Here is a 22,645-nt window from a genome sequence, read left to right as displayed (position 1 = left end):
TCAGCCTGCAGCCCCTGCATGGGGCTCACTGCGGGGGAGGCATCTGCCCTTTAAGGAAATGTCTCTATTTGCCTTATGTCCCTGGCCGGTCCCTTGAGCCTCCTCTGTCCCGTGTTCCCAAAGTGCGTAGCTCTACTCCCTCGAGCCCAGTGGGAGGTGGCGGGAGGGACACGCTGGTGCATTTATAGAATCGACCTCCATCCCTGTCCTGCAGCTAGGGAAGGGTAGGCTCAGCCCCCAGGGAAGGACCATGGCAGAGAGGAAAGTGAGTGGCCGCAGCCCCAGCCAGCTGGATGTTTCTCCCATTTGCAGGAGGATGTTGCTGGTCACAGGTTACCAGCGTCCAAATATTATTTTCTCTGCTTCTGTCTCTGCTCCGAGCTGCCTAGAAATGGGATGCTCATCCCAGGAATGTAAACTCTGCCCAAGGCCTCTGAGGAAATAGCTTCAGACCAGGAACAGGATTGCACTCGGCAATTAAGGGCTGGTCTCCCCAGCCACACAGCTCCTGGGGGAGAGCCCTTTGCTCCAGCGCCAGAGGCCGGCCTTGTGTCTGAGAGGTGGCCCCGAGGGACCTTCCTGCAAGGACAGGCATGAGGCCCCGTGTGGTCATGGTCTTTGCAATAACAGGATTCTGTCTGTCCAGTGAGTTGGCAGCAGCTGCTGCTCAGGGCGGCCTCTGCTCCTGCCTCTTGGGTGGGAGCAAATGCTCCATTCGCCCCCATCTCAAAACCATCCTTGGGGAGGTGGAGGGGTATCCCCTAGGCCCAAGAGGGGAAGTGGGGTGGCAGAGGAGGAGCACAGGCATGCTCCCACCATCCCAGCGGGAATGCTACCTGCTCGTTGCTGCCCAGCCAGGGGCGAGGGTATGGAGAGGCACTGAAGGCCACCCCGGCAGCCGCTGAGTGATGAACTGCAGCGCACCCGGCCCCCACCCCTGGTGGGACCAGGATTTCTGTGTGCTTATCTCTGCAGCATCTCCCTGCTAATTTGCCAGGCCTCGCTCCAGCAGCTTTCTCACAGGCTCAGCAGTACCAACGCCTGGAAGCTCCAGCCAGAGCCCTGCTCCCTCTGACGCCTGAGCTGCTGCCACCTGCATGGCACAGCGGGGCGGGGGACAGGCAGCTGCTGTGTCCCGCATCCCCTGGGGACAGACCCTACAGCGCTGGGGACAAGCCACTGGCGTCCTCACGTCGCAGGGAGAGATGGACCTCACACAGAGGTGGGCAGGAAAGCCCTGGAGCTGCCTCCCCGCTCTCCCAGGAGGACAGAAACATGTATCCTGGCAGGGACATAGAGCCCATTATTTCCCTGGGACCTGCAGCCCACGGAGGATCGTGTTGCCCACTGGCATCTCTTCCCTCTCCATCTCCCAAAGCTCCAGCTTCCCCGGCCGCTGGGGCTTAAAAATAGAACAGAAAAGGCCACAGAGCTCCTTTGGGTTTACCTTTGGTGGCAGGGTTTGGCCCCAGATCTGCTCCAGGGAACCGCTGTGCCCCCTTCTCTCCCAAACTGGAGGGACTCCTCACGGCAGACAGGCCCAGGGTGCTGTCTCTCGGGCTGAGGGGGCTGGAAGCCCCCTGCCAGGGCTCTGATGGCAGGGGCTGGGCCGGCGGGGGCTGGGCAGCTTGGGGGGAATGGGGTGGGTAGACGGGCATGGAGTGCCTGGGTGGGGACTCGGCAACAGCAGGGAACGGGGTGGGTGCATGGGAAAGAGGCTGCTGGGTGGGCACAGGGCAGCCGGGTGGGCACAGGGTGGCTGGACGGGCACAGGGCAGCACGCACCGACCCTCGGAGAGGCGGAAAGGATTCGGGGGATTCCAACGGGCAGGGGAGCCCAGCGAGCCGAGGAGCTCCGACACAGCCCCAGCGCTTCCCGCCCCGCGGCTATGCACCGGGAACGGGCCGGTCTCTAGAAGCTGGTGCCGGTGCGGGGGAACTGGAGACGGGGGTCTCCGCCGCGCCTGGACGCACCGGCCTTCCCCGCAGCCGCCGGGGCCGGGCACCTGCTCCCGCCCCGCGGCCGGGCCGGGGCGGGCAGGGGCGGGGCGCGGCGGTGGCGGTGAAATACGGCGGCGGAGCGGGGCGCGCTCCCATGGCCCGGCAGCGGCGGAGGCGGCACGGCGGGGCCGGTGGCCCAGCGGCGGCGGGGCGACATGCCGGTGGCGGCGGGGCGGGAGCGGCGGCGCTGAGTCGGTGCCGAGGCGGCGGGAGAGGCGATGCGGCTGCTCGGCACCTTCCTGCGGCTGCTGGTGGCCGGGGCGCTGGGGGCGCCGCCCGCCCCGGTGAGAGCCGGGGGGCGAGAGGGGGGTCGGAGCGCGGGCAGCCCGGCCCCGCCGGTGCCGCTGCCCGGGGTGGCGGTGACCGCCGGGACAGCTTCTCCCGGCGCTGGGTGGGGGTCGGAGGTGGGTGCCCCCGTGCCGCCCCCGCCAGCGCCCGCCTTTCCCTCCCTGCAGGCCCCGGAGGCGCGGGGGACCGCCAGCGCGGAGCCACCCGGTGAGTTGACAGCGGGCGGCCGCCGGCGCCGCGGCTGGCAGGGCGCGGCAGCCCGGGGAGGGCTGCGCGCAGGGTCTGGGGGGGCTCGGAACTCCCTGGGGCCGTTATTCCCTCGGAGTCCTACGAGGATCCCCGTGGGGGCAGCGGGGAGCTGTGCCGGGGCTCGGAACAGCCCGTTTCCCCCAGCCCGCCGCGGGCACTTGCGGCACCGGGCACCGCCGCGGGCCGGAGTGGAGCACAGCCCTGCCCCGGGCTTGCCGCTCCTCCGGTGTCGGAGTGCGGGGTCCCGGGCGGGAACGCTCCACTGCGGCTCCTCTCTCCTCTCCTCGCTGGGAAACCCGAGGGGATGGATGTCTGCGGGGCTGGGCTTCTGCGCCCGCCGAGGAAGGGCAGGGGAGGCGGGGGAGCCCCGCCGTGGCGGGGTGCGGGGGGAAGCGGGGTGCCTGAGAAGGAGGAGACAGAGCTGGAGCTGGCGGGCAGGTGGAGAAAGAGCCCCTCGGGGTGGACGTGGTGGCTGTGTGAGCCCCTGCAGCAGCGTGGTGATGGACTTGCTGGGGGCACCAGGGGGTCCTCTGCATCCCTGTGCCCCGCGACGGATGCAGGACCCCATGGCGGCTGCTGCACCTGCCCCGGCAGTGGGTTGGCTGGGCTCAGTATCTCCGGGGTGCCTCCTTATAGCCCTTCCACCTCGGTCTCTTGCAGTCCTGACCTTTCGGGAGATCTGGAATCGTAGTTTCTGCCGGCCTCTGGAGCAGCTGGTGGACGTCATTACAGAGTTCCCCAACGAGGTGGAGTACATTTTCAGACCCTCCTGCGTCTCCCTGCAGCGTTGCGGGGGCTGCTGTGGGGATGAGGGTCTCCGCTGCGTCCCTGTGGAGACAAGCACGGTCACCATGCAGGTGAGCACTGCAGCTGCGGGACCGTGGCTGTGCTGGGGAGGTTGTGGGCTCCTTGCCAAGCACTGGGAGGGTGGACTTACAGCTTCACATCCTCCAGACATGGATAACAGGGGAGGGGGCTTACTCACAACTGCTTAAGGCATGCCAAACCGGAAGGGTCCCTCTGCCTGCTCTTTGCTCTTGTCCCTGAGGCCAGATAACACCTCTGGTGGTACTGGCCTCGCTCCCGGCTTCCCTGCCCTCTCTTCTCTGCATGGTCCATCTGCTGACTGCTGTCGGCTTTCCAGACCTTCCTTGTTCTGCAGTGGGGCTAGGGCAGCGCCACTTACCAATGCCTCTGCCTGCTGGGATAAAGCAGGCACTGCCCTTGAATTCTGAGGCTCTCGTGTGTCGGGAGATGCCAGTGGTGGTTCTGACAGTGAATGTGTGCTGGGGGCATGGTGAGTGTGAAGGGCTGCACCAGCCGCGTTTCCAGTCCCTGCTGTGGGAGGTGTGTGGAGTGGGGTGGGAGATCCTGGGCTGCAAATGAGCTGCTGGTTGGTTCTGCCTTCTGCACTGGGCAGCCGTTGTCCTCACACTGCAGCTCTTGCGCTGCGCTGCTGGAGAGCAACCCACTGCTGCTGCAGGGAGCAGGGAAAGGCTCTGCTTCGCCGTGAGTGATGGACTAGAGAGTGCCTGCGATTTTTGTCCCTCAGGGTTGAAAGCGTGTTGGAAGGCAGGGTGGGAGTCTCCAAAGGATCTTGACTGAGGTGGAGCAAGAGCCTGACATGAACGGGGGGCAGCTCCCCAAGCACAGGTCTCCCTCCACAGGAGGGATCCCACTGCCGCGTGCGGGGTGGCAGCGACAGGCACTTCTGTGAGGGCTAGTGTGGATCACACCAAAGATGAATGTACCCCATGAAGCCCCTGGATGTCCAACCTGAACTGCAGGCTGGGCTGTGAACTGAGATGTGGCAGGACAAATCCTGCACCCCTGGGCTGGGGAGGCACCGTGGTACTGACTCCAGGTGCTGTGGGAAAGGGAGCCAGGAGGAGGCAGCAGCAATGGGAATGGTCCGGAAAACACAGCTAGGGGGATAGTTCCATCAGAGAAGAGATGTTCAAAGGGGTGGAATATGTGAAAGCTCTGCACAAAGGCAGAGCCAGAAAAATCTTCTCTAAGGCGGGGAAATCCAAGACTAGGGGACTTAAATTACAGCCCTGAAGCCCTGGGGCAGCACTAGCAGAGCCTCCCAAGTTGCCGGGGTGGCCGGGCCTGGCCGGCGCTGTCTGCGTGCGGAGGTGGAGTCTCCGCTGCCGGAGGTCCCGAGGAACAGGTTAGACACGCGTCTGCCCGAGAGGTTAGGGTGGCGAGGCGGTGCTGCGGGAGCCCTTCCAGCCCCCTCCTGCCGCTGGCTGGGAAGTAACCTTTGCTCCTCTTTCAGCTCCTGAAGATAAAGCCGAACGGGGAGGCACCCTACGTGGAGATGACGTTCACCGAGCACAAGCAGTGCGAGTGCAGGTAGGGAACCCCGGACTCGTTTTGCACCATTCCCGCAAGAACGACCCTGCCAGCTCACCCTGCCTGTGGGACAAGGATGCCCTGGGGGCACCCTGGCCGTGCTGGGCCCGCCCCCAGTGTCTCTGCACTGAGGTTTGCCGGTGCTTTTGGCCCTTGCCCAGCTGCAGGCTGCACCGTGCCTCCGCAGCTGCTCCCCGCAGCCCGGGGGGTGCGTAGTGTCGTGCAGCCAGGTCAGGCACCGTGCGCTGTCTGCAGGGCTGTTGCTGCCACGGCACCCTGCCTCTGTGAGCGGGGATGTCTGTGCCCACATCCCTGTGGCTGTCTTGGCGTGCCTGGCCTGTGCTCCTCTGGCTGGAGGAGCTGCCTGTGGGTAACGGAGCAAGGCTGGTGCCTCTGAGGCAAGCGTTTGTGTGGGGCAGCGCACCCAAGGCCGTGGCTTAGCAGGGAGCTCCATGGCTTGGCATACTTGGGCATCTTCCGGTACCTGAAGGGAGCCTACATGAAAGCTGGAGAGGGACTTGTGTACAAGGGTGTGTAGTGACAGGATAAGGGGCTTTAAACTGAAAGAGGGCAGATTTAGACTTAGATATAAGGATGAAATTTTTTACATTGATGGTGATTAGGCACTAGAACAGGTTGTCCAGAGAAGTTGTGGTTGCCCCATCCCTGGAAGTGTTCAAGGCCAGGTCGGATGAGGCTTTGAGCAACCTGGTGTAGTGGAGGGTGTCCCTACCCATGGCAGGGGAGTTGGAACTAGATGATCTTTGAGGTCCCTTCCAACCCAAACCGTTCTATGATTCTGTGACTGTGGCCCAAAGAGAAAGCTGAAGGGCTGGGCCTTGGGGCTCTGTTTAAGGGAGGCTGCCCCATCCAGGGCTGAGGAGCAGGGTTTACATCCAAACTGACAAACAAAAGCTTAAATGTGCAGCACCAACCTGGCGTGGACGCACAGGGCTGGCCTGGGATGGATGCGCAGCACTAACCTGCCACAGACTCCTGGCATGTAGGTAACCCCTCGGGGTGCTCGCTGTGCCCCAGGAGTGGTGAGAGCTTGGGCAGGACGCAGCCTCTGCCCTGGGGCTGAGGTGCTGTGGGAGTGAGGAACAGCCCCGGTGCCGCCTGCAGCTGGTCCCCACCACAGAGTGTCTCTGGCACTGCACAGAGGGTCCTGGTGTTGCTCTCCATCATGACCCCAGGGCGATTTAGCATTGCGAAAACTGGGGACTGAGTGTCCTTCTGGGCAGCTGTTGGATGTGACCCTTGCCTGGAATAAGAGCCTGAGGATCCCTGGGTTGGTATTCCCCAGCAGTTTTAAGAGCGGTTGTGCTGGAGAAGACCCAAGGCCCATCCAGCTCCATGCTGTCTGGAGCATCTGTGGGTGGTTGCAGAGGAGGAGTGGGAAGAAGCACATGTGTTATTTCCCCACTTTCCACTTCCAGTTATTTTCCATGCAGCAGGGAATTTCCTGAGCCTGTTGTGGTTTTCCTACCTAGGATAACTCCCAGGGGATCCCCTACGAGCACTTGTGCAGGCTGCCTTTCAATCTGCGTAAACTTCTTGCTTCTGCAGCACCTTTTGGCTTCTTCTTAAGCCACCTTCCACACCTTTACACTGCTCCCGTTTGAAGTTTAGCGTAGGCGTGGTGGATGTCCTGGCCTTGGCCCCTATTGGGGATGCTTAAGCCAAGTATGTCGTGGCTGTTGTCTGAGAACCACTGCTGAGACTCTGCAGAAAATCCCACATGCTACTCAGGACGTTGCATCTTGTTTAACCAGCTGAGCTATGAAAGCTGTCAGTGAGAGCAGCTGGAAACTGAACCTGTGCTTCCCGACCTCATGGGCAAAATGTTGCATCTGCAGGAGAGTCACCAAAGCTGATTGTCCCCTGCCCCTTTGCTGTCTCTGCCTTCTCTCTGTCTACTGTGTTCAGCTCCTGGATGAGGAGATGGTAATGTGCAGAGCAGTTGTACTGGGTCTATTTTAAGCATGAATGATAATAGGTAGATTGTGCTGCGCACTGGGGCATCTCCATAAACCACCTCCAGCAACTCAACAGACAGCATTGCCTGAGTCACCACTTCACTCTGTCCTTTTCCCACCCTGCAGGCCCCGGCAGGACCTGATGAGGTTGGGAAGGTAAGACATGTCAGGGGTGGCGTTACCGTCTGGGGTTGTGGGTCTCATCTCTCACACATCAGCCTCTCTTGTGGTACTTTCCTTTTGAAGGAGGAGGTCCAAGGGCCGAGGTAAAAGAAGACAAGACAAGAAGAGACGTAAAGACTGTGAACTGTAAGTGAGCAGGGGCAGGTATGGGTGATGTCTTCTGGATTCATTTATTTGGGATAAGCAGCTTCATTAAGCCTTTAGGTCTTTACTGGTGCTGTGAGCAGTGAGAGGTTTGTGCTGAGCCGACACAGGAGAAAGCAGGATGGAGGGCACAGTGGGTGGCTGCGGGGTAACAGGCCTTTTGCTGAAGGCTCAGTAGAAGTCTCCAGGCTCAGCTGCTCGAAGCTGGCCAGTCCCACCCAGGGTGGGGATGGATGGGCTGGGTGACTTGGTGTGTAGCTCTATCACCATCACAGACCATGCTGGGTTTCCTGGATCCATGAATTTCCAGTTTCAGCCTCGTTTGCTGCCAGCCGTGTCCTTCCTGCAGTCCTTGGCTAGTCATTGTTTGGGTTACTCTACCCTTTCCCTCCCCACGTTTAGCTGACTCTGTCTAACCGCTCGCTGTAACAGCACAGGCTGGGCCGTCTCTGCAGACGCTTCTGGGGCACAGTGCCTGTGGCTGCCCTTTCCCCTCGCGTTTCCCCACAGCCCCGTCCCCTTTGCTCCTCCCTGTCCAGAGGCCGCCTGCGGTCCCGATCCCACAGTTCAGTGCCAGAGAGGCCGGGAACAGGGAGAGGGGTCCCAGGGCAGAGTGAGTGAGCCTGAAGATCCTGGTGCCGCCACGCTCACCCCGTGCCACGCTCTCTTTGCAGATGCGGCACGCCGCGCAGGTAGCCTCCGCTCTGCCCCCGGCCCCGCTTCTGCTGCCTGGGTTTGAGCCACCTGCTGTTTTCCCCCACTGTGGAGGACTTTTGGAGCCCCTCCACGCAGCAATGGGGAACAGGACTCCGGCAGGAAAGAGCCGACTGGACTTTTGCTTGGCCCTGGCAGGAATGCAGCCAGGAGCTGAGGACTCCCTTGCGCCGTCAGCAGCAGGACCAAAGGACCCATGACGGGCCTGGGGCTGAAGATGAGGAGCTCAAGCAGCGCGTCGGTGCTTGAGAGCATCCTGGGGGCAACCAGGAGTGGAGCTGGTGGACGTGCTGCTGGAGCTGGCTGGGGGCAGTGTGGTGTGGGAGGCGAGCAGAGACGGGTCCGAGGGCTGCAGCTGCGAAACTGCTCTGTCCTGCCAGGGCTGTGCAGCTGGGGAGGAAGGAAGCCTGGGGCAGGCAAGGCTGCTGGGCTGCGTCCGTCCCAGCCTTGGCATGGGGCAGCCCAGGAGGGTGCCAGGGTGGGAGGGGAGCCTTCCTGGTGAGGAACGGGAGGGAATTAGTGGTGCCAGGACCTCTCACGTACTCACAGCTGCATCCCAGTCTTGCCCTGCTCAATAAAACCTGGTGTCAGACGCAGGAGCTGGCAGTACGAGCGCTCCTGACCCCTCTCCAGCAGCTGCAGAGTGGACTCTTCCCCATGGGCACCCTGGGGAGGTCAGTCCTGCGGTGGCCCAGGGCTTGCCCCCAGCACCAACTTCTGCATTACCTGAGGGGCTGCCCTTGGTGTGGTGCTGGAGATGGGCAACCAGCTGGTCAGGTCTAGGCTGGGGCTACCCATGTGCTGGAGCTCAGGTGGGTACTGGCAGACCCTTGGGGGAGCTGCCTCTCTCCTTCACACTAGAGTGTGGGGCTGGTACCTCCTTCTGTGCACCATCTCCTTCCTGTTCCCATCCCAGTCCGCATGTCCTGTGGCTTTCCTTCTCCCTGGCTGGGCTGGTGCAAGGTTAGGACAGCAGAGACCCGGCTGCCTGTGGGCCTTCCCATCCAAGAAACACCTCACCGGGGTTCCTTCACCTCATACAGGGGCAGGCTGGCCTGAGGGGTACCTATCTCGCTGGGAATATCCTGGCGTGTGTAGGGGGCTGGTGGCCTTCATCAGGATGGCTGTGGGTGCTGCTGTTTCCTGCTTTCCTGTGGCTTGCCCTGGTGACAAGGGTAGGCTGGGATGGGCTCATTGCACAGCTCTGAGCTTCTCGCTGGTGCTGCGATGACCCCTGTGGCTCAGCCAGGTCTGGAAGCAGCCCCAGCTCTTGCTCCTGCATGCCTTAAGTAGTGCTCCTGCAGTGCTTAGTCTCCCCTTTCCTGCCCCTGCTGCAGGGGGCTGGGGCTGGCTGCCAATGTATCCTGTGCTGCTCCACACAAGTGGTACCCTGGAGCAGTGCAGAGCTGGAAACCCTAAGGGTGAGCTCGGGTACCAGCCTGGAGCTGGGGCAGACTCCCTCAGAGCCATAATACAGGTTCCTCCTGGGGCTGGCACAGGACACTGGGACAGGGCAGGTCCTGTGGCAGCGGTACCCTGGCAGGGAAAGCCGGTGGCAGGTGTTGAGGTGATGTGAACCTCCACACATGCAGTGTGGTGCAGACTGTGCAAGTTGCACCCCTACAGCTGGACATATTGTCCAGGAGCTTGTTGGATCCCTTTTGTACCCCATTTCTACTTCTGGCATCTACGGTGTCCTGGGACACAGCCTACATGGGCTCTGCCTCAACAACACCCCGTGAAGCTCCTCCTCGGCGGTTGCACTGAGTGCCTCGGGTAACGGGGACTCACGGCTCCCCTATCCGTGCCATGCAGGGGGCCACGTGGCACCCCAGCTCCAGGAGTCTGTCCCTGTCCGTGCAGGCTCTCCCTATCCCTGCATGTGTTATCAGCCTGACTGGTTGTGCTTGTAGGCTCAGGAAAACTGTGTGCAGCACTCAAGGGAGGTACGTGATGGTTTCTGTATTGGTTTTAACAGTAAAAGTTTCACCACGGTAGTATTAAACCTTTAAAAGGGAAGTTAAGTAAACCCAAGGACGTTAATAAAATAAGTTTGTGAAGAGTGGTGATTAGGGTTAAAAAAGTTCCGACAACCTCCTGCCCAGCGCTGACAGTTTTCAAGGCAGCTCTGCCCAGAGCCCGTGGGGCTGGGTGCCTGCCTCGTGCGGCCACCTCTGTCACTTCTGCCCCTGCATCCCCAAGTACTCTGGGTCCTGTGTGTGGCCTCATTTCCTGCTCCTCCCATGGCATGGGGTGTCAGGGTGGATGGCAGGGAGGTGGGTGCCTGGGAGGGACGTGGCTGTCCCGCTGCAGCCATGATGAGAGGATCTGTTGGGGCAGGCAGAAGCAGCGGAAGGCACTACTGGCATGGGAGGTTTGGGAGGTGCATTCCAGGTGTCAGGGCTCCCTCCAGCTCTGTGAGGATGTTTAACTGAGGCTTCACTGGCAAGGGGAACATGATGAGCCCTGGCAGCTCCCTCATGTTCCTGAGGCTGCTACAGGCATCACGTGCCCACGGGAGGACCAGTGCCCTTCCCTGCCCCTGCATGTCCCTACCAGAGGAGAGAGTCGTGAGATCCTTGGGACCCTCCTCATCCCAGGGTGGCAGGGACTTCCAGCAGGACATTGCATCCAACAGTGACATGAGGGTCGTGGTGGGGGCCTGCTGCCCTGAGGAGGAGAGCGGGGCTCCTGGTCTCAGGGCTCACAGCCACCACCCATGCTCCTTCCCAAGGGGACCAGCCACTGTCTGCCTGTTCACCTCCATCTTGCTCCTAGTTGTGCCTTTTTTGGGGCTTACACCAGTAGCTCCTGTCAGCCCTCCCTGGCGACAGCAGACATGTCCTCTGAGCACTCTGACAAGGTAAGCTACATCTACAGACCCCCAATGTCCCCCAGGTACTGCAGAGTGGGGCTGTAGGAGGGGACTGGTTCCCTTATGAAATGGACCGGGACAGACCCCAGCCCCAAAGCCAATGAGGAGCAGAGCAACCCCATGCTGGTCCTTCATGGACAGGCAGCAAATGTGCCCCAGCCCCGGTGCTCCCAAATCCCCCATCCTTCCCCTGCCTGCATACCCCTTGCAGACGGGCAGCTGTCTCATGGAGCAGCACGCCACAGGGTTATCAGCATCCCTGGGCTCCCTGTGTCTCCCAGCCTTACAGAGCAAAGGTTTGTTTAATAAGGCTTTAGGAGCCAGAGCTGCAGCAAGATGGTTTAGAAGGAGAGTTGTAGAGGAGACAAAACACAAGCTGGGCTCCAGGCTTCTCTAGGAACAAGACACCATGTATTTTTGGGGAAGTACCCAAAAGGCGATGTGGAAATCAGCCCAGAGGTGTAGCGTTGTAGCTGATGAAGCCCTGATGTTAAAGCTTCACTGACAACCTCCAGCCTCCCGGATCCTGGGATGCCAGCGCAGAGCTGCTCCCAGCAGCTTCTCCCTGCGCATGCCAGTGCAGGGCTTCCACCTGTCTCCAAGCTTATAAAGATGCTCTGAGGTCCGAACCTCTCGCTGTGACTTACGTGTTTTCAGTCTCAGTGTGTTTTAAGCTTTTGCCAGCTCTCATGCCTCTATTTTAGGCTGTGAGAAAAAGGGCAGCTCTCACTCCCCTCCCTGTTATTTGTCGGTGTTGGTCTTGTTTTGGAAGTGCCCTCTTCCCAATGAGGGCCACAAGGTCTGCAACAGGTTAATCTAAAAAATAATCCCTCAAATTTAACATCCTCTAGGCAGCACTGACACGGGCAACTGGAACCCACTGGTAAGGGCCACTGTGTCTCAGAGCTGGTATATGTCTTTCTCCCCTTGAAAGGCTCTTCCTCGCAGGCCTTGGGACACTTCTCCTTGCTGGAGTCTTTGGCTCACTCTCTTCTGCACAGCGTGACTGCTCAGGGCTGAGCGAACCCAGCATTGCCCAAACTCAGCCTCTGCAAAGCTCCACTCTTGGCTCCCAAAAGGAGGTCAAACCACTGTCTTCCAGCTGCTCCCTTCCTGTCCAGAGGAGACACAGCTTTAACTGTGTGAAGCAATAAAATGCTTTAAATACAGTCCTGATGTGACTTGGGATAACAGCTGGTTTATCTCTGTGAGGGCTGAAGGAGATGTTTGGCAATGAACTCACCAGGTTTTTTTCCCCCTCCTGGTGGCTCCTCTTCACACATCTCTCTATCACCAACAGCCTGATATCCAAACCCCTCTACAGATGTTTTACGCTGTGTTTTGTAGTTTACCTGCGCTCTCTGTCCTCTCCAGGCCCACACAGATCTGCTGAAGTCAGACAGGTGAGTCGTCCTGGCAGAGTCCCTGCTCTCAGCCCAGGCCCCACTTCACTTCTTGCCTGATCAGACTTTTCTCTCGAAGGAGGAGCCCCTGGGTTCTAGTGGGAATTGAAAGGCCCTAGAGACTGGGGGCTATGAACAGGCCGAGCAAAGAAAATTGGTCTCTGTTAGATAAAGACTGGTGAGAAAAAGGAACCTGGAAGTGTTTTGAGAAGAAACCAAGAACCAAGCACATGGATCGTGTTTGGGCAGTGAGGTGTCTTACAAAGCAGACCCCTTTGTATCCTACCAGACCTGCCCTCTGCGGCACAGCATTAGCCTTTCACAAATGGTCTTTGTAAGAAAGAGAGTGTCTGGTTGGTGAAAGCTGAGCTGAGCCACGGGCGCGGGCTTTGCTTTTCCTGTTGTGATGTTAACAGCGTGCTGTGCAAAAGAGCTGCCCGGGGAAGCTGAGCCACGGGGTATCCCCTCCATCAGTGTGCACAGGGTACGGAGTAATGGGTCAGCCACAGATGGGTGCCCCCTTGGGCATCCTGGCTCTGGGGCCTTCCCTCCGCTCCGGGCTCAGATGCCATCTAGCCACTCCCTGGGAAAGGCTGGGGCCAGCTCCGGAGCAAGTGTCGGCTCCAGCAGGAGCTGAACACAGCGACCGACAGTCCAGGCTGGTGTGGCTGCGATGGCACCGCATCAGCGGGGAGCGCTGGATGGGGTGTGCCCTTCGAGAGGCAGGCAGAGGCGAAGGCTGCTTGAAACACAGCTAATTACGTGTTACCGGAGGAAGGAAATACGGTAGCAAAGGTAGTGCTTAACGAACGGGAGTTTTATGAATTAAGGGCAATTAATGGTGACTGACGATGATGATAAAGCGAGGAGAGCAACGGTGCCCACCGCACGTTAACAGAGCGGTGAAGAACCTGCCTTGGGCCGGGGGCGGCGGCGGCGAGACCCCGGCCACGACCCACCCCGCGCCGCTCCGGGACCCTCCCGCCCCTCGGCCCGGGCCCCCCCTGCGCAGCCCCGCGCTGGGGGGGGGCGGGAGAGCGGGGGATGATGATCTCATCCGCAGCCAATCAGCGCCGTCCCGGCAGCCCCGCCGCCCCGGGGGCGCGCGGCGGCGGCGGCGGCACGTGGGCTCGGCGCGGCGGCGCCCCTCCCTTCCCGCCGCATCTGGCGGCGCCGGAGGATGCTGCCGGCGGCGCTCGCCCAGGTGCGTGTTGGCGGGGACCCGGCGGGGGCCGGGGCCGGGGGGCCGTGCCGGTCACCGGCCGGCGAAAAGGCCGGGACGTGCGGGGCGCCTCCGCCGCGCGTCCCCGCTCACTGTCTCCCGGCGGCGCAGGGCGGCGGTGCGGGGCCATGAGCCGGCCGGAGGCCGAGCCCTGCTCCCGCGCCCTGGCGCAGGCCCGCGTCTACCTGGGGCAGCTGCGAAGCCGCGTCTCCCCGGCGGGCCCCGAGGGCGGCGGGCGGCGGGACTACCTGGTGGAGGCGGCGCGGCAGCTGCGGCTGGCGCTGGAGCGGGACGTCAGCGAGGACTACGAGGAGGCCTTCAACCACTACCAGAACGGCGTGGACGTGCTGCTCCGCGGCGTGCAGGGTGCGGGGGGCCTCCCCCGGAGGGCGGGGGGCTGGGGCATCCCTCCGGGGAGCGCGGCTGGGGGACCGGGGCAGCCCTCCGGGAGGCACAGCCAGGGGACCAGGGCATCCATCCGGGGAGAACGGCAAGGGGATCCGGACATCCCTCTGGGGAGAACGACACAGGGACTCGGACATCCCTCTGGGGAGTTTGGCGCAGGGATCCGGGCATCCCTTCAGGATTACAGCCAGAGGACCAGGGCGTCCTTGCTGGGAGAAGAGTGAGGGAACCAGGGCACCCCTCTGTGGAGAGATATGGGGGGGCTGGGGCATCCTTCTAGGGAGCATGGCCAGGGGCCGGGCATCCTTCCTGGGAGTGTTGCAATGGGACCAGGGCATCCCTCTGGGGAGTGTGGCCAGGGGACCGGGGCATCCCTTTGGGGAGCATGGCAGGCCTCTCACGCCCGCCCTTTGCACCGACTGCAGTTGACCCCAACAAGGAGCGCCGGGAGGCTGTGAAGCGGAAGATCACGCAGTACCTGAGGCGCGCAGAGGAAATCTTCACCTGCCACCTCCAGCGGGCTGCGGGGGATGGCAACTCCACCGCCACGGTGAGGGGCTGGCGTGGGGCAGCATAGGTGGGATGGCAGCGGATCCATGATACTGGGAAACCAGAGGGGCACACACATAAAGCAGCCCTGGTGAGCCTCCTCAACTGCCTCTGCCACAGTAAGGTGGTGTAGAGAAAATGGCAGACACATCAGCTGCAGAGTGTCCTGGCATGCCGGTGGCTGTGAGGGAGCTGGCAGCCCTTCACCCTGCCTGGATTGAAGAGCTGAGGAGCTCCCCACGGTGTGTATGTTTAGCTTGCTGCAACCGTAGTGAAAATGGCTATTTTTGGTGGGACTGAAGCCACCGGGGGGGAACCACCTTGCCAGATGTTAAAAGTGTTGTCTTCCTCATTTTTGTTCCCATCTGGATGGAAACTAAAGAGGATGGCTGCTTGCTGCATTGTGGGAAGGAGGTGGTTAATGAAGGGAGAGGGGAGTGAGGCAGGGCATGGTCGGGGCCTGGTGGAAAGGATGGGGGAGAAGGGCAACTACCTTCCATACAGATCCCCTTAGTGTTGAAGCAGTCCAGGTCCAAATTGTGGAGTGATTTTTACCTCTGCTGCAGGTAAAAATCAGTTTCCTGAAAACTTTGGAAATCCAGGAGCTGGCCAAGAAAATGGTCCAGCTGACATTAAGAATCAACCACAGCTGTTGGAGCATTGTCTCTGGATGTTGACCAGCCTGGCAGTATTGCTGCCTCATCTGGGAAATGCAGGGGCTTCTCCTGCCCGCTCTCATGGACAATAACATCTCTAGGTCCCACATCCTCTTCTCTCACCACCTTGCAGGGTTACAGCAGCCTGCGCTTCCGGCCCATCAGGACACTGAGCTCGGCAGTGGAGAACCTGAGACGGTGTAAAGTTGTGGGAGTGATTGATAAGGTAATGACTTGACCTGGAACTGCGAGGGTGAGGCTGGGGCTGGACCAAAGGGAGTGTAAGCTGGAGATAGGGGTGCCAGCCCCCAGTGCACCCACCAAGGAATGTGAGGGTATCCATCCACACCATTCCCACCAAGGAAAATTTGCAGGGGAGGATGCAAAAGCCTTCAGGAGTTAGCTGGGGAATCTGTTATGTCCCCATTCCTTTTGCTTACTGGAGCTCCTAAGATATTTACAAGGAGGTTGATGCATCCAGTTCTTTCCCGTGCATGGAACTCGTGCTTGATGCCTAGGTACCGCAATGATGGACTCCTGCAGATAATCTAGACTTCAGCAGAAGACAAGCTGTCTGGATGAATAAACTAATTAGTAGTTCATGATCTTGGAGTGAAGGTGCCAGGCTTACTGTCTCCATACGCACACTGGCACATTGCTCTCCTCCACCATTCACACATCTCAGTTTGTCAGGACTGACGTGGTTCTCCTGTCCTGCCAAGGCCCAGGTGGGCAGCCCAGCACACCCCACAGAGCCCAGAAGGAGCAGTGCGAAACCCTTCTTTGGGAAGGAAGCAAAAATGGTGTGGGAGTTGCCTCTGGGTTTAATTAACTTTCTACTCCCTGTCTGCATGGGTATCTCGTTGCTGATAATGTGTCTTTTGTCTTTCAAGAGTAGGGATTTGAGCACCAACAAACTGCTCTAGTTAGGTGGGAGTTTGTTTCAGTTCCAGAGTTGAGTCCTTGGAGTCATTCCTGTAGGCTGTGTGTTGGGGTGGGAGCAGTCACCACTTCTAACCGGTACAATATATACTGCTCCCAGGTGCAGATTGTCCAGGATCCAGCCACTGGTGGGACCTTTATCCTTAAGGTGAGTGTTTTCAATTTCATCTGCCTGCTTCTCCCTGACATGCCAGAGCCTCCTTGTCCAAGTGGACGGCGGCTGGGGCAGGTGAGAGGACCGAAGAACAGCAGCTCACAGAGGTGTTAGAGGAAGTTCATTGTTCATAAAGCTTCTTCAGCTGCCTCAGCCATCTTTTGTGATCAGAAGGAAGTGGTTCTCCTCAGTCCTCTGTTTCTCTGCCTTGTAATGCTGCAAGCCGAGCCTTATGCCCATGTTAGTCTGGGTCAACCCCTGAAACAGGTTGTGGGTGAAGCGTGTGCAGTACAGGTCCTAGGGTGTTTTACAGTGCCCTTGCAACTAAAAATAAAGGACTTTAATACTTAGACAAGGAGGCTCTGGCGTGGCGGGGAGAAGCATCAGTTCCAGAGGAGAGAGGGCTGAGATGGCAGGTTCCCATCGGAAGGGAGTAGGGACAGTTGCGGGAGAAGGCCACTGCTCTGGACCGGCAGTGTCCTCTGAGTCCCATAGCGCAGGTGGGAGTGCTCTGCCTTGGCAGAGCTTTGCACAGCCCTGCCTTACCACAGCTTGGTGCTGGGGACTGACAGACCTCTCAGCATGAGCTGCAGGTTTCCACAGACGGAGTGCTCCACTGCAGGTGACGCAGGGGGGCAGCCATTGGGCTTAGCAGATGGCATGCTACCTTTCTGGCTGGCCTCCTGCCCTGCCAGGTGCTAGGTTGCAGGGAGTCTAAGTCCCTACTGTGCTGTAACACCCATTTACCTGTACCTCCTCAGAGCCTCCCCAAATCCCATGTTGAGACCCGTGAACGACACACCATCATCCCTCATGGGGTCCCCTTCATGGTCAAGCTGTTGTGCTACTATGTGAGTGAGGACTCCATCTTCCTCCACCTGGAGCACGTGCAGGGTGAGTAGGGACAGCATTGCCTCCTGTCTGTGGAGCATCCTGCTCTTATCCCCAACCTCCCTTGCTTTAAAATCTCACAGTAAGTTTCTCCTGCTGCTTTGGGACTGTTTTTCATAGTGACAGCACAAGCTGTGTTCTTCATAGAAGGGTGGTGGGTACCAGGGCTTGGAGACTTTGTGGAAGGAGCTGCTCAGCTGTATTAGGGATTCTGGAGGTTTGGTAAGAGCTGACTGGGGAAATAACCTAGAAATGGGCCTATGGAGACCTACAAGGAGAAAGAGGTTGTGTGTATGTGGGTGTTACATGGAAACTAGCCTTAGGGACCACTGAGTCTCGTGGGAGGGAATGGTCGTGCCTTGAGGTAAAGAGGTTGATGTGGTCCAGTGTCTTGAAAAGAAAAACTCTTCATTTTACTGGCATTGTTTGACCATGAAAGGTGATGGAGAAGGAGAACCAAGTAAGGTAATTCACCTAGATGTTGTAAAACAAACCAATCTTTTGATAAGAGTCTTAGAAAACACTTTTTGGTTGCAAAAAAAGAGGTCACACCGGATTTTGAGATCAGACCACAGAGAGGAGATGGAGAATCGGGACATAAAGGGCAGGGAGCACCTTGAGGTTCACGTACAACAAGGAGGCAAACTTCAGGCTTGTCCCAGATCCTGGTGAAGAAGTGTGACAAGGTGGAGGCTTGTCCCGAGGAGCTCCTTTGTTCTCTGCTGGTTGAATGGATGTGCAGGGAGCAGCAGCTGGACTCCAGCAATGACAAATGAAGGCTGATGCGAGTTGGAGAACAGCCTCAACTCCTCGAGCGTTGCCGTAGGATGAATTTGCAGAAGCAGCCAGCAGCTGAACGTAGGGAGACCGGGAAGCCCTGGCAGCGTGCTGCGGGCTCCAGGGCTCGCTACTCTGCCTCATTGCTAACCCATGGGCACTGTGCTGTGCTGTGGGAGCTCTCTGGCACCTCTGTCATGCGGGGAGGAAAGGCTTTCAGAGGAGAGTGGGGATGGTGGTGGGATCAGGGGCATGTGTGAAGATGTGGCTGGCCTGTGACATGGAGGTGGCAGGGCTGGAATCAAGACTGTGCAGAATGGAGAGCAGGGCTGCTAAAGGAGCGGGGAATGAGCCTTTGGTGTGTGAGTTCCCGGTGGAGGTGTGGTGTTGAGCGTGGCGTGCTTGTAGGGCTGGGGAGTGTTCTGCATGGACTCGAGCTTTGCTGCAGGGGAGATGAATGATGCTCGATCACGTCTCCAGCATGTGGGCCTTGGCCTGTGCCTGAACGGGCTGTGTTCACAGCGGAGAAACCAGGGATGCTTTCTGACCCATCACTTGTTCTTCTCTCTGCTTTCCAGGGGAGACATTGTGGTCTCACCTCCGCTCCAAGTACTGCGTCCAGCAGGGCTCTGCCGATTCAAACACTATTCAAGCCCTGAGAAACCGTGGCAGAGAGGACAGCGTGGGAAGCTCCCAGGGCAGCAGCCGAGTCTCCATCTTCTCTGCTCGGACAGGCAGCGGCCTCCCAGGCTGTGTGACCCACCAAGTATTGGGAAACACTGATGCCTTGCCCCCTCGGGAGCAGTCCCCCGAATCCATGGACTCCAGCTCAGGGAACCACTGCCAGCTTCGCCTGGCTCCTGCCAGCAGCATGAGAGCTGCACCCAGAGGGCAGGATCCAAGCGTGACACAAACTGTGTCTGGCGTTGTGGACCATGTTCCAGCAGCAGCAGCCAAAGGCCCCGGCCACCTCACCAGCCAGGACCTGGTTGTCTACCCCTGGGATGCTCTAACCAGCGACACGGGCTGTCTGTCAGAGAGAGCAGCCTCCCAACAAGACCCCAGGCTTCCCCAGACGCCCACTCCTCTACCGAAAACTGTGAGAGAGGTCCAGCCACGGGCAGGGGAGCCGCTGTCTCAGCATGTGTCTGAGGTGCCCTGGGCTCAGCCCCTCCTGACCTCGAGTCAGAGGCAGCTTCATGCAGGACTTGCCCCGTCCAGCTCCAGCAAGCCCTGTGGGCCGGATCCACTGGTGCGGGAGCCCTCGCAGGGAGCAAGCCTGAGCTGCGGCCAGCTCAGCGAGCAGCCGCCAGCAGGGCAGGGCAGGGCTTTGGCTTCCCGTGGGCATGGCCGGAGAGCGTGGGCTGTGAAGGAGGAGCAGGTGCAGCTGTGGGCAGCAGAAATCCTCCTGGCCTTAGAGGGACTTCACCAACAGGGTGTATTGTGCCGGGACCTTAACCCCAGGAACCTGCTGCTTGATGCAGCTGGTAGGTAGTGCCCCAGGATGCTGTCTGGAGGAGGAGGTTGGCTTCTCGGCTGGGAGACTTCCCTTCACTCCATTTCCAGGAGACATGGACTTTCTTTGGAGTTTGCTTTGGGGAAGGGTGGGAGTGTGGGGAGGTTTGGATGTTTCTAAGTCTAGAAGTGTAGTCTCAGTTGGGATTTCCAAGCGGTTATTACAAGACATGGCTCTGCAGCAGGAGAGTCAGGGGCTGTAGCCACAAGAATGCATTGCCCCTGCTCCCACATGGGGCTGGCTGTCTGGGAAATCCCAGCACGGGTAAGCTGAGACCAGCTGGACCATGCGTGAGGTTAGTGGGACTGCAGTTTTCCCCTGCTCGTAGTTACTGCCCACTGGGGTATTCTGGAGCCGTCTCATCCTTTTGAGCCATGGATATGGCTGTCAGTGCAAGCTGGGTACAAGTCCCTGCTCAGCTGGAAACATCTGGGGCAAACTGGAGAGGTACAAATTGCTTAGGAAAAGAAAAATGCGGAGAGCTTTGCAAGGGGAAAGCTAACCTTCCTCAGTCTGCACTGAGGTCTGCGAGCTCCGATCCCACCTAACCAGTCTCAGCAGCTGCGAGTGTTTGCTGGGCATCTCGGGCAAGCACTGGGAGCCTGGGAGACACGCAGTGCCTGCTGCCTTCAGGGCATGGCAGGGGCCCAGCGCCCTGGCTCTTCCCAGTTGCTTGGCTTTGTGCTCTGACCAATGTCCCTAGCTTTGTCCTAACCTCTCTGCTTTTGGCTCTGGTGCTGCTCTGCAGGTCATGTCCGTCTCACCTTCTTTGGCCAGTGGACAGAGGTGGAGCCTCAGTACTGCAGCCAGGCACGGGAAGATATGTACAGTGCCCCAGGTAAGGGATGCGTCCCCCCTGCCTTCTACCCTCTCCCCAGTGCCACAGGCCAGGGGAGAGTGGGGTTCTGCAGGCAATGAGGCATGCCTAGCATGGTACAGCCACTGGTGCTCCCTGCCTCCAGCTCTAACACCTCTCTGGCTCTTTCTACAGAAGTGGGAGGGATCGCAGAGCCCACCGAAGCAGCTGACTGCTGGAGCTTTGGCTCTCTCTTGTACGAGTTGCTGACAGGAGTGGTAAGAGGCAGAGGAGGTGTGCAAGGGGTGTGGGGCGGGAGATGACACAAGTACAAGGGCTCCGTGCCATGCAGGGGCTGGGAGGGTGCCTTGCCCTGCTGGCACCTCAGCGCTGTGCCAGGTTGCTTCAGGCATGTGATTGCTAGTGCCTGTGCATGGGCTCTGGGTGTGCAGGGTTCCAGGTTTTAAATCCTGCTGCGTAGGGCTGGGGTTGGGTGGCAATGAAGGCTCAGCAGGCTGCTCCTACGCTCGTCGCCGCCTCCGCTCACCATCACCCTCTGCTTCCTGCAGCCACTGTCCCAAAACCACCCTTCAGGGATTCAACCTCACACCCAGCTGTATGTGCCAGAGGGGCTCAGCCTGGCTGCTACATCACTGCTCACTGAGGTGAGGGGGTGGGGGGATGGGAGGGAGGATGGGGCTAGAGGTTAGGGAGAGGCAGGGTCCAGCCCAGGTAGCTCTTCCAGTGTCCCCATCCTGCTGTCCCATCTGCTTTCTCCACAGCTCCTGCAGTACAACCCAAAACGGCGCTTAGGCTTTGGCGGAGGTGGCATAGCGAAGCTGAAATCCCACTCCTTCTTCAGCACTGTTCCGTGGAACAAGCTGGTGGGCTAGGCAGGCTGTTCTTCCCCCAGGGAGCTGGGCACGGAACTGCTGTCTCTGGCACTGGTGATCCCAGGTGGCACTAGCAGCTCTGCCTGCTGGGGGAGGTTTGCTTGCAAGGGCTGCCCTGGGGTGGGGTACGCATGAGGTTTTGCAGCCTTATATGTTCTTCTGTCTCTGCTTGTGTTTGTTGTGTCTCCCAAGAAAGGAGGCTGCGGTCTGGGCCAGGCTGTCTTCTCCTGTGGGTCCTCCCCAGTGGGAAAGGGACCCCAGATGACCACTTCCCAGGAGAGGCCATGCCTTGCTCAGCTTGGCACTATGCCCTGGGACTCCCTCCCTATGTTTTTTATTGCTGCTGCTACCATGGTGACCTCCTGCCCTGTTATTTTCTGTGGCTTCAGAGTGCATCTCCTCCAGGCCCTGCTGGCTGGTGCCTAGGGCTTGTGCCCATCCCTGACTGCGTGTGTGTGGGTATGTCTGCTGCGAGGGTGAGACAGGAGGGAGCCCTCTGCTCTTCTATCCCTGCCCCTTTGAAAAAAATAAACCACTCATTATCACTTGCTTAAGTGTCCTTTTGTTTGAGCTGGACCAGCCAGACCTGGGCCAAGCGTGCTGTCTCCCCAGCGTGCCTGGGAGGCCTGGGTTGGGGTCACTCACCAGCTGTCAGCACCCTGTAGTCAAACCCCAAAAGGTGGTACCGAGTGCCTGGCCCCCTCCCCATGTGCCCTTGCCCGCTTCGTGGCCTCTGGGGTCTGCACGGCCATGTGACTGCAGCTCAGAGTTGGAGGAAAAATGCAGAGTGTGCCTGTGTTTTCTTCCAGCCTTGACTTTTCTCATCGTTGCCTGTTCTGGCTCCAGCTGCCCGTGCCTGGTTGCTCCTTCTGCTGGCAGGACAGCAGCCCTGCTGCCCTCGTCGCTGTGCTTTGAGCACGGTCATCCCTGGCAGACTAAACAGCGAGGGTTTAAAAGGATGAACTCTTAAATGCCAGCACAGATGGAAGGAGGACAAGTGTAAATACAAACCAGGATGGAAGAAAAGGCATGAACAAAAGGCAGCTGCTGACAGCCCAAAGCAGAGGCTGCTGTGCTCATTTGTACAAGTCAAAGCCATAAGCTCAGGGACGAGCTAGCAATGGCAGCAGTGGAGTTTTGGCCTCCTCTCCCAGCACTCCCTCCCATTGCTCACTCATCTCCGATAGTAAGGAACTACTGGCACCAGTGAAACTTTTCTGTGGCTACCTGGTTCCAGCTCCTGTTTGCCACCAGCAGTAACACCCTGCTCCTTGCTGACTCAGCCTGGCTCTGGGCGGCAGCAGGAGCGTTTGTCCACCAGAGGGAAGCAGAGCCCGGGAGAAACTCATCTCCCATCCCCAGCAAAGGCAGGAGACACCTCAAGTGCTGTGCAGAGACAAGAGGACTAACCAGGGAGCTGACCACCAATGCCGCAGGAGGCCAGACAGCAGGAGCAGCTAAGCTTGGGGCTTTTTTTTCCTCTCTAGGCCAACCTGCCCTGGCTGAACCCTCCAACAGTGGGCTTGCACCCTGGCACCAGCCTCCTAGTCCTGTGATTCAGGGGAGGGTCAGCAGGACTGACCCTGTGCTCAAAGCCACAGCATGGCTTCTTGCAACACAGTGTCATAGGTGCCACCCAGGAGGGTCAAA

At 59.4% G+C, this 22,645-nt stretch overlaps 2 protein-coding genes across 3 annotated transcripts; both read left to right on the top strand.

The window, feature by feature from the left end:
- Window positions 1–2,219: 2,219 nt before the first annotated feature.
- On the top strand, window positions 2,220–7,898 carry PGF (placental growth factor). Its single transcript, XM_086613714.1, has 7 exons — window positions 2,220–2,285; window positions 2,457–2,496; window positions 3,199–3,395; window positions 4,820–4,896; window positions 7,002–7,031; window positions 7,122–7,184; window positions 7,877–7,898. Exons 1-7 carry the CDS (start codon window positions 2,220–2,222, stop codon window positions 7,896–7,898), a joined length of 495 nt encoding a protein of 164 aa, XP_086469840.1.
- A 5,646-nt stretch (window positions 7,899–13,544) lies between these two features.
- Window positions 13,545–20,995, top strand: RPS6KL1 (ribosomal protein S6 kinase like 1). 2 transcript variants are annotated; one of them, XM_086613570.1, is made up of 10 exons: window positions 13,545–13,782; window positions 14,247–14,371; window positions 15,160–15,252; window positions 16,069–16,116; window positions 16,884–17,016; window positions 18,369–19,277; window positions 20,055–20,144; window positions 20,298–20,380; window positions 20,672–20,767; window positions 20,885–20,995. In XM_086613570.1, the coding sequence occupies exons 1-10, from the start codon at window positions 13,545–13,547 to the stop codon at window positions 20,993–20,995; spliced, it is 1,926 nt and encodes a 641-aa protein (XP_086469696.1). The 2 variants fall into 2 exon arrangements, with proteins under 2 accessions (XP_086469696.1, XP_086469695.1); XM_086613569.1 differs by having other exon boundaries at window positions 16,842–17,016; window positions 20,298–20,384; window positions 20,643–20,767.
- Window positions 20,996–22,645: the final 1,650 nt, after the last annotated feature.

This window comes from Tauraco erythrolophus, chromosome 6 (assembly GCF_009769465.1).
Source record: "Tauraco erythrolophus isolate bTauEry1 chromosome 6, bTauEry1.pri, whole genome shotgun sequence".
Lineage (NCBI taxonomy): Eukaryota > Metazoa > Chordata > Aves > Musophagiformes > Musophagidae > Tauraco > Tauraco erythrolophus.
This window is presented reverse-complemented; position numbering and strand designations above follow the sequence as displayed.

Coding starts and splice junctions, on each gene's coding strand:
- PGF (XM_086613714.1), top strand. CDS start 2,220: ATGCGGCTGCTCGGCACCTTCCTGCGGCTGCTGGTGGCCGGGGCGCTG. Junction 2,286..2,456: donor TGGGGGCGCCGCCCGCCCCG/GTGAGAGCCGGG, acceptor CCCTCCCTGCAG/GCCCCGGAGGCGCGGGGGAC. Junction 2,497..3,198: donor CGCCAGCGCGGAGCCACCCG/GTGAGTTGACAG, acceptor GGTCTCTTGCAG/TCCTGACCTTTCGGGAGATC.
- RPS6KL1 (XM_086613569.1), top strand. CDS start 13,545: ATGAGCCGGCCGGAGGCCGAGCCCTGCTCCCGCGCCCTGGCGCAGGCC. Junction 19,278..20,054: donor CCTGCTGCTTGATGCAGCTG/GTAGGTAGTGCC, acceptor GCTGCTCTGCAG/GTCATGTCCGTCTCACCTTC. Junction 20,768..20,884: donor CTACATCACTGCTCACTGAG/GTGAGGGGGTGG, acceptor CTTTCTCCACAG/CTCCTGCAGTACAACCCAAA.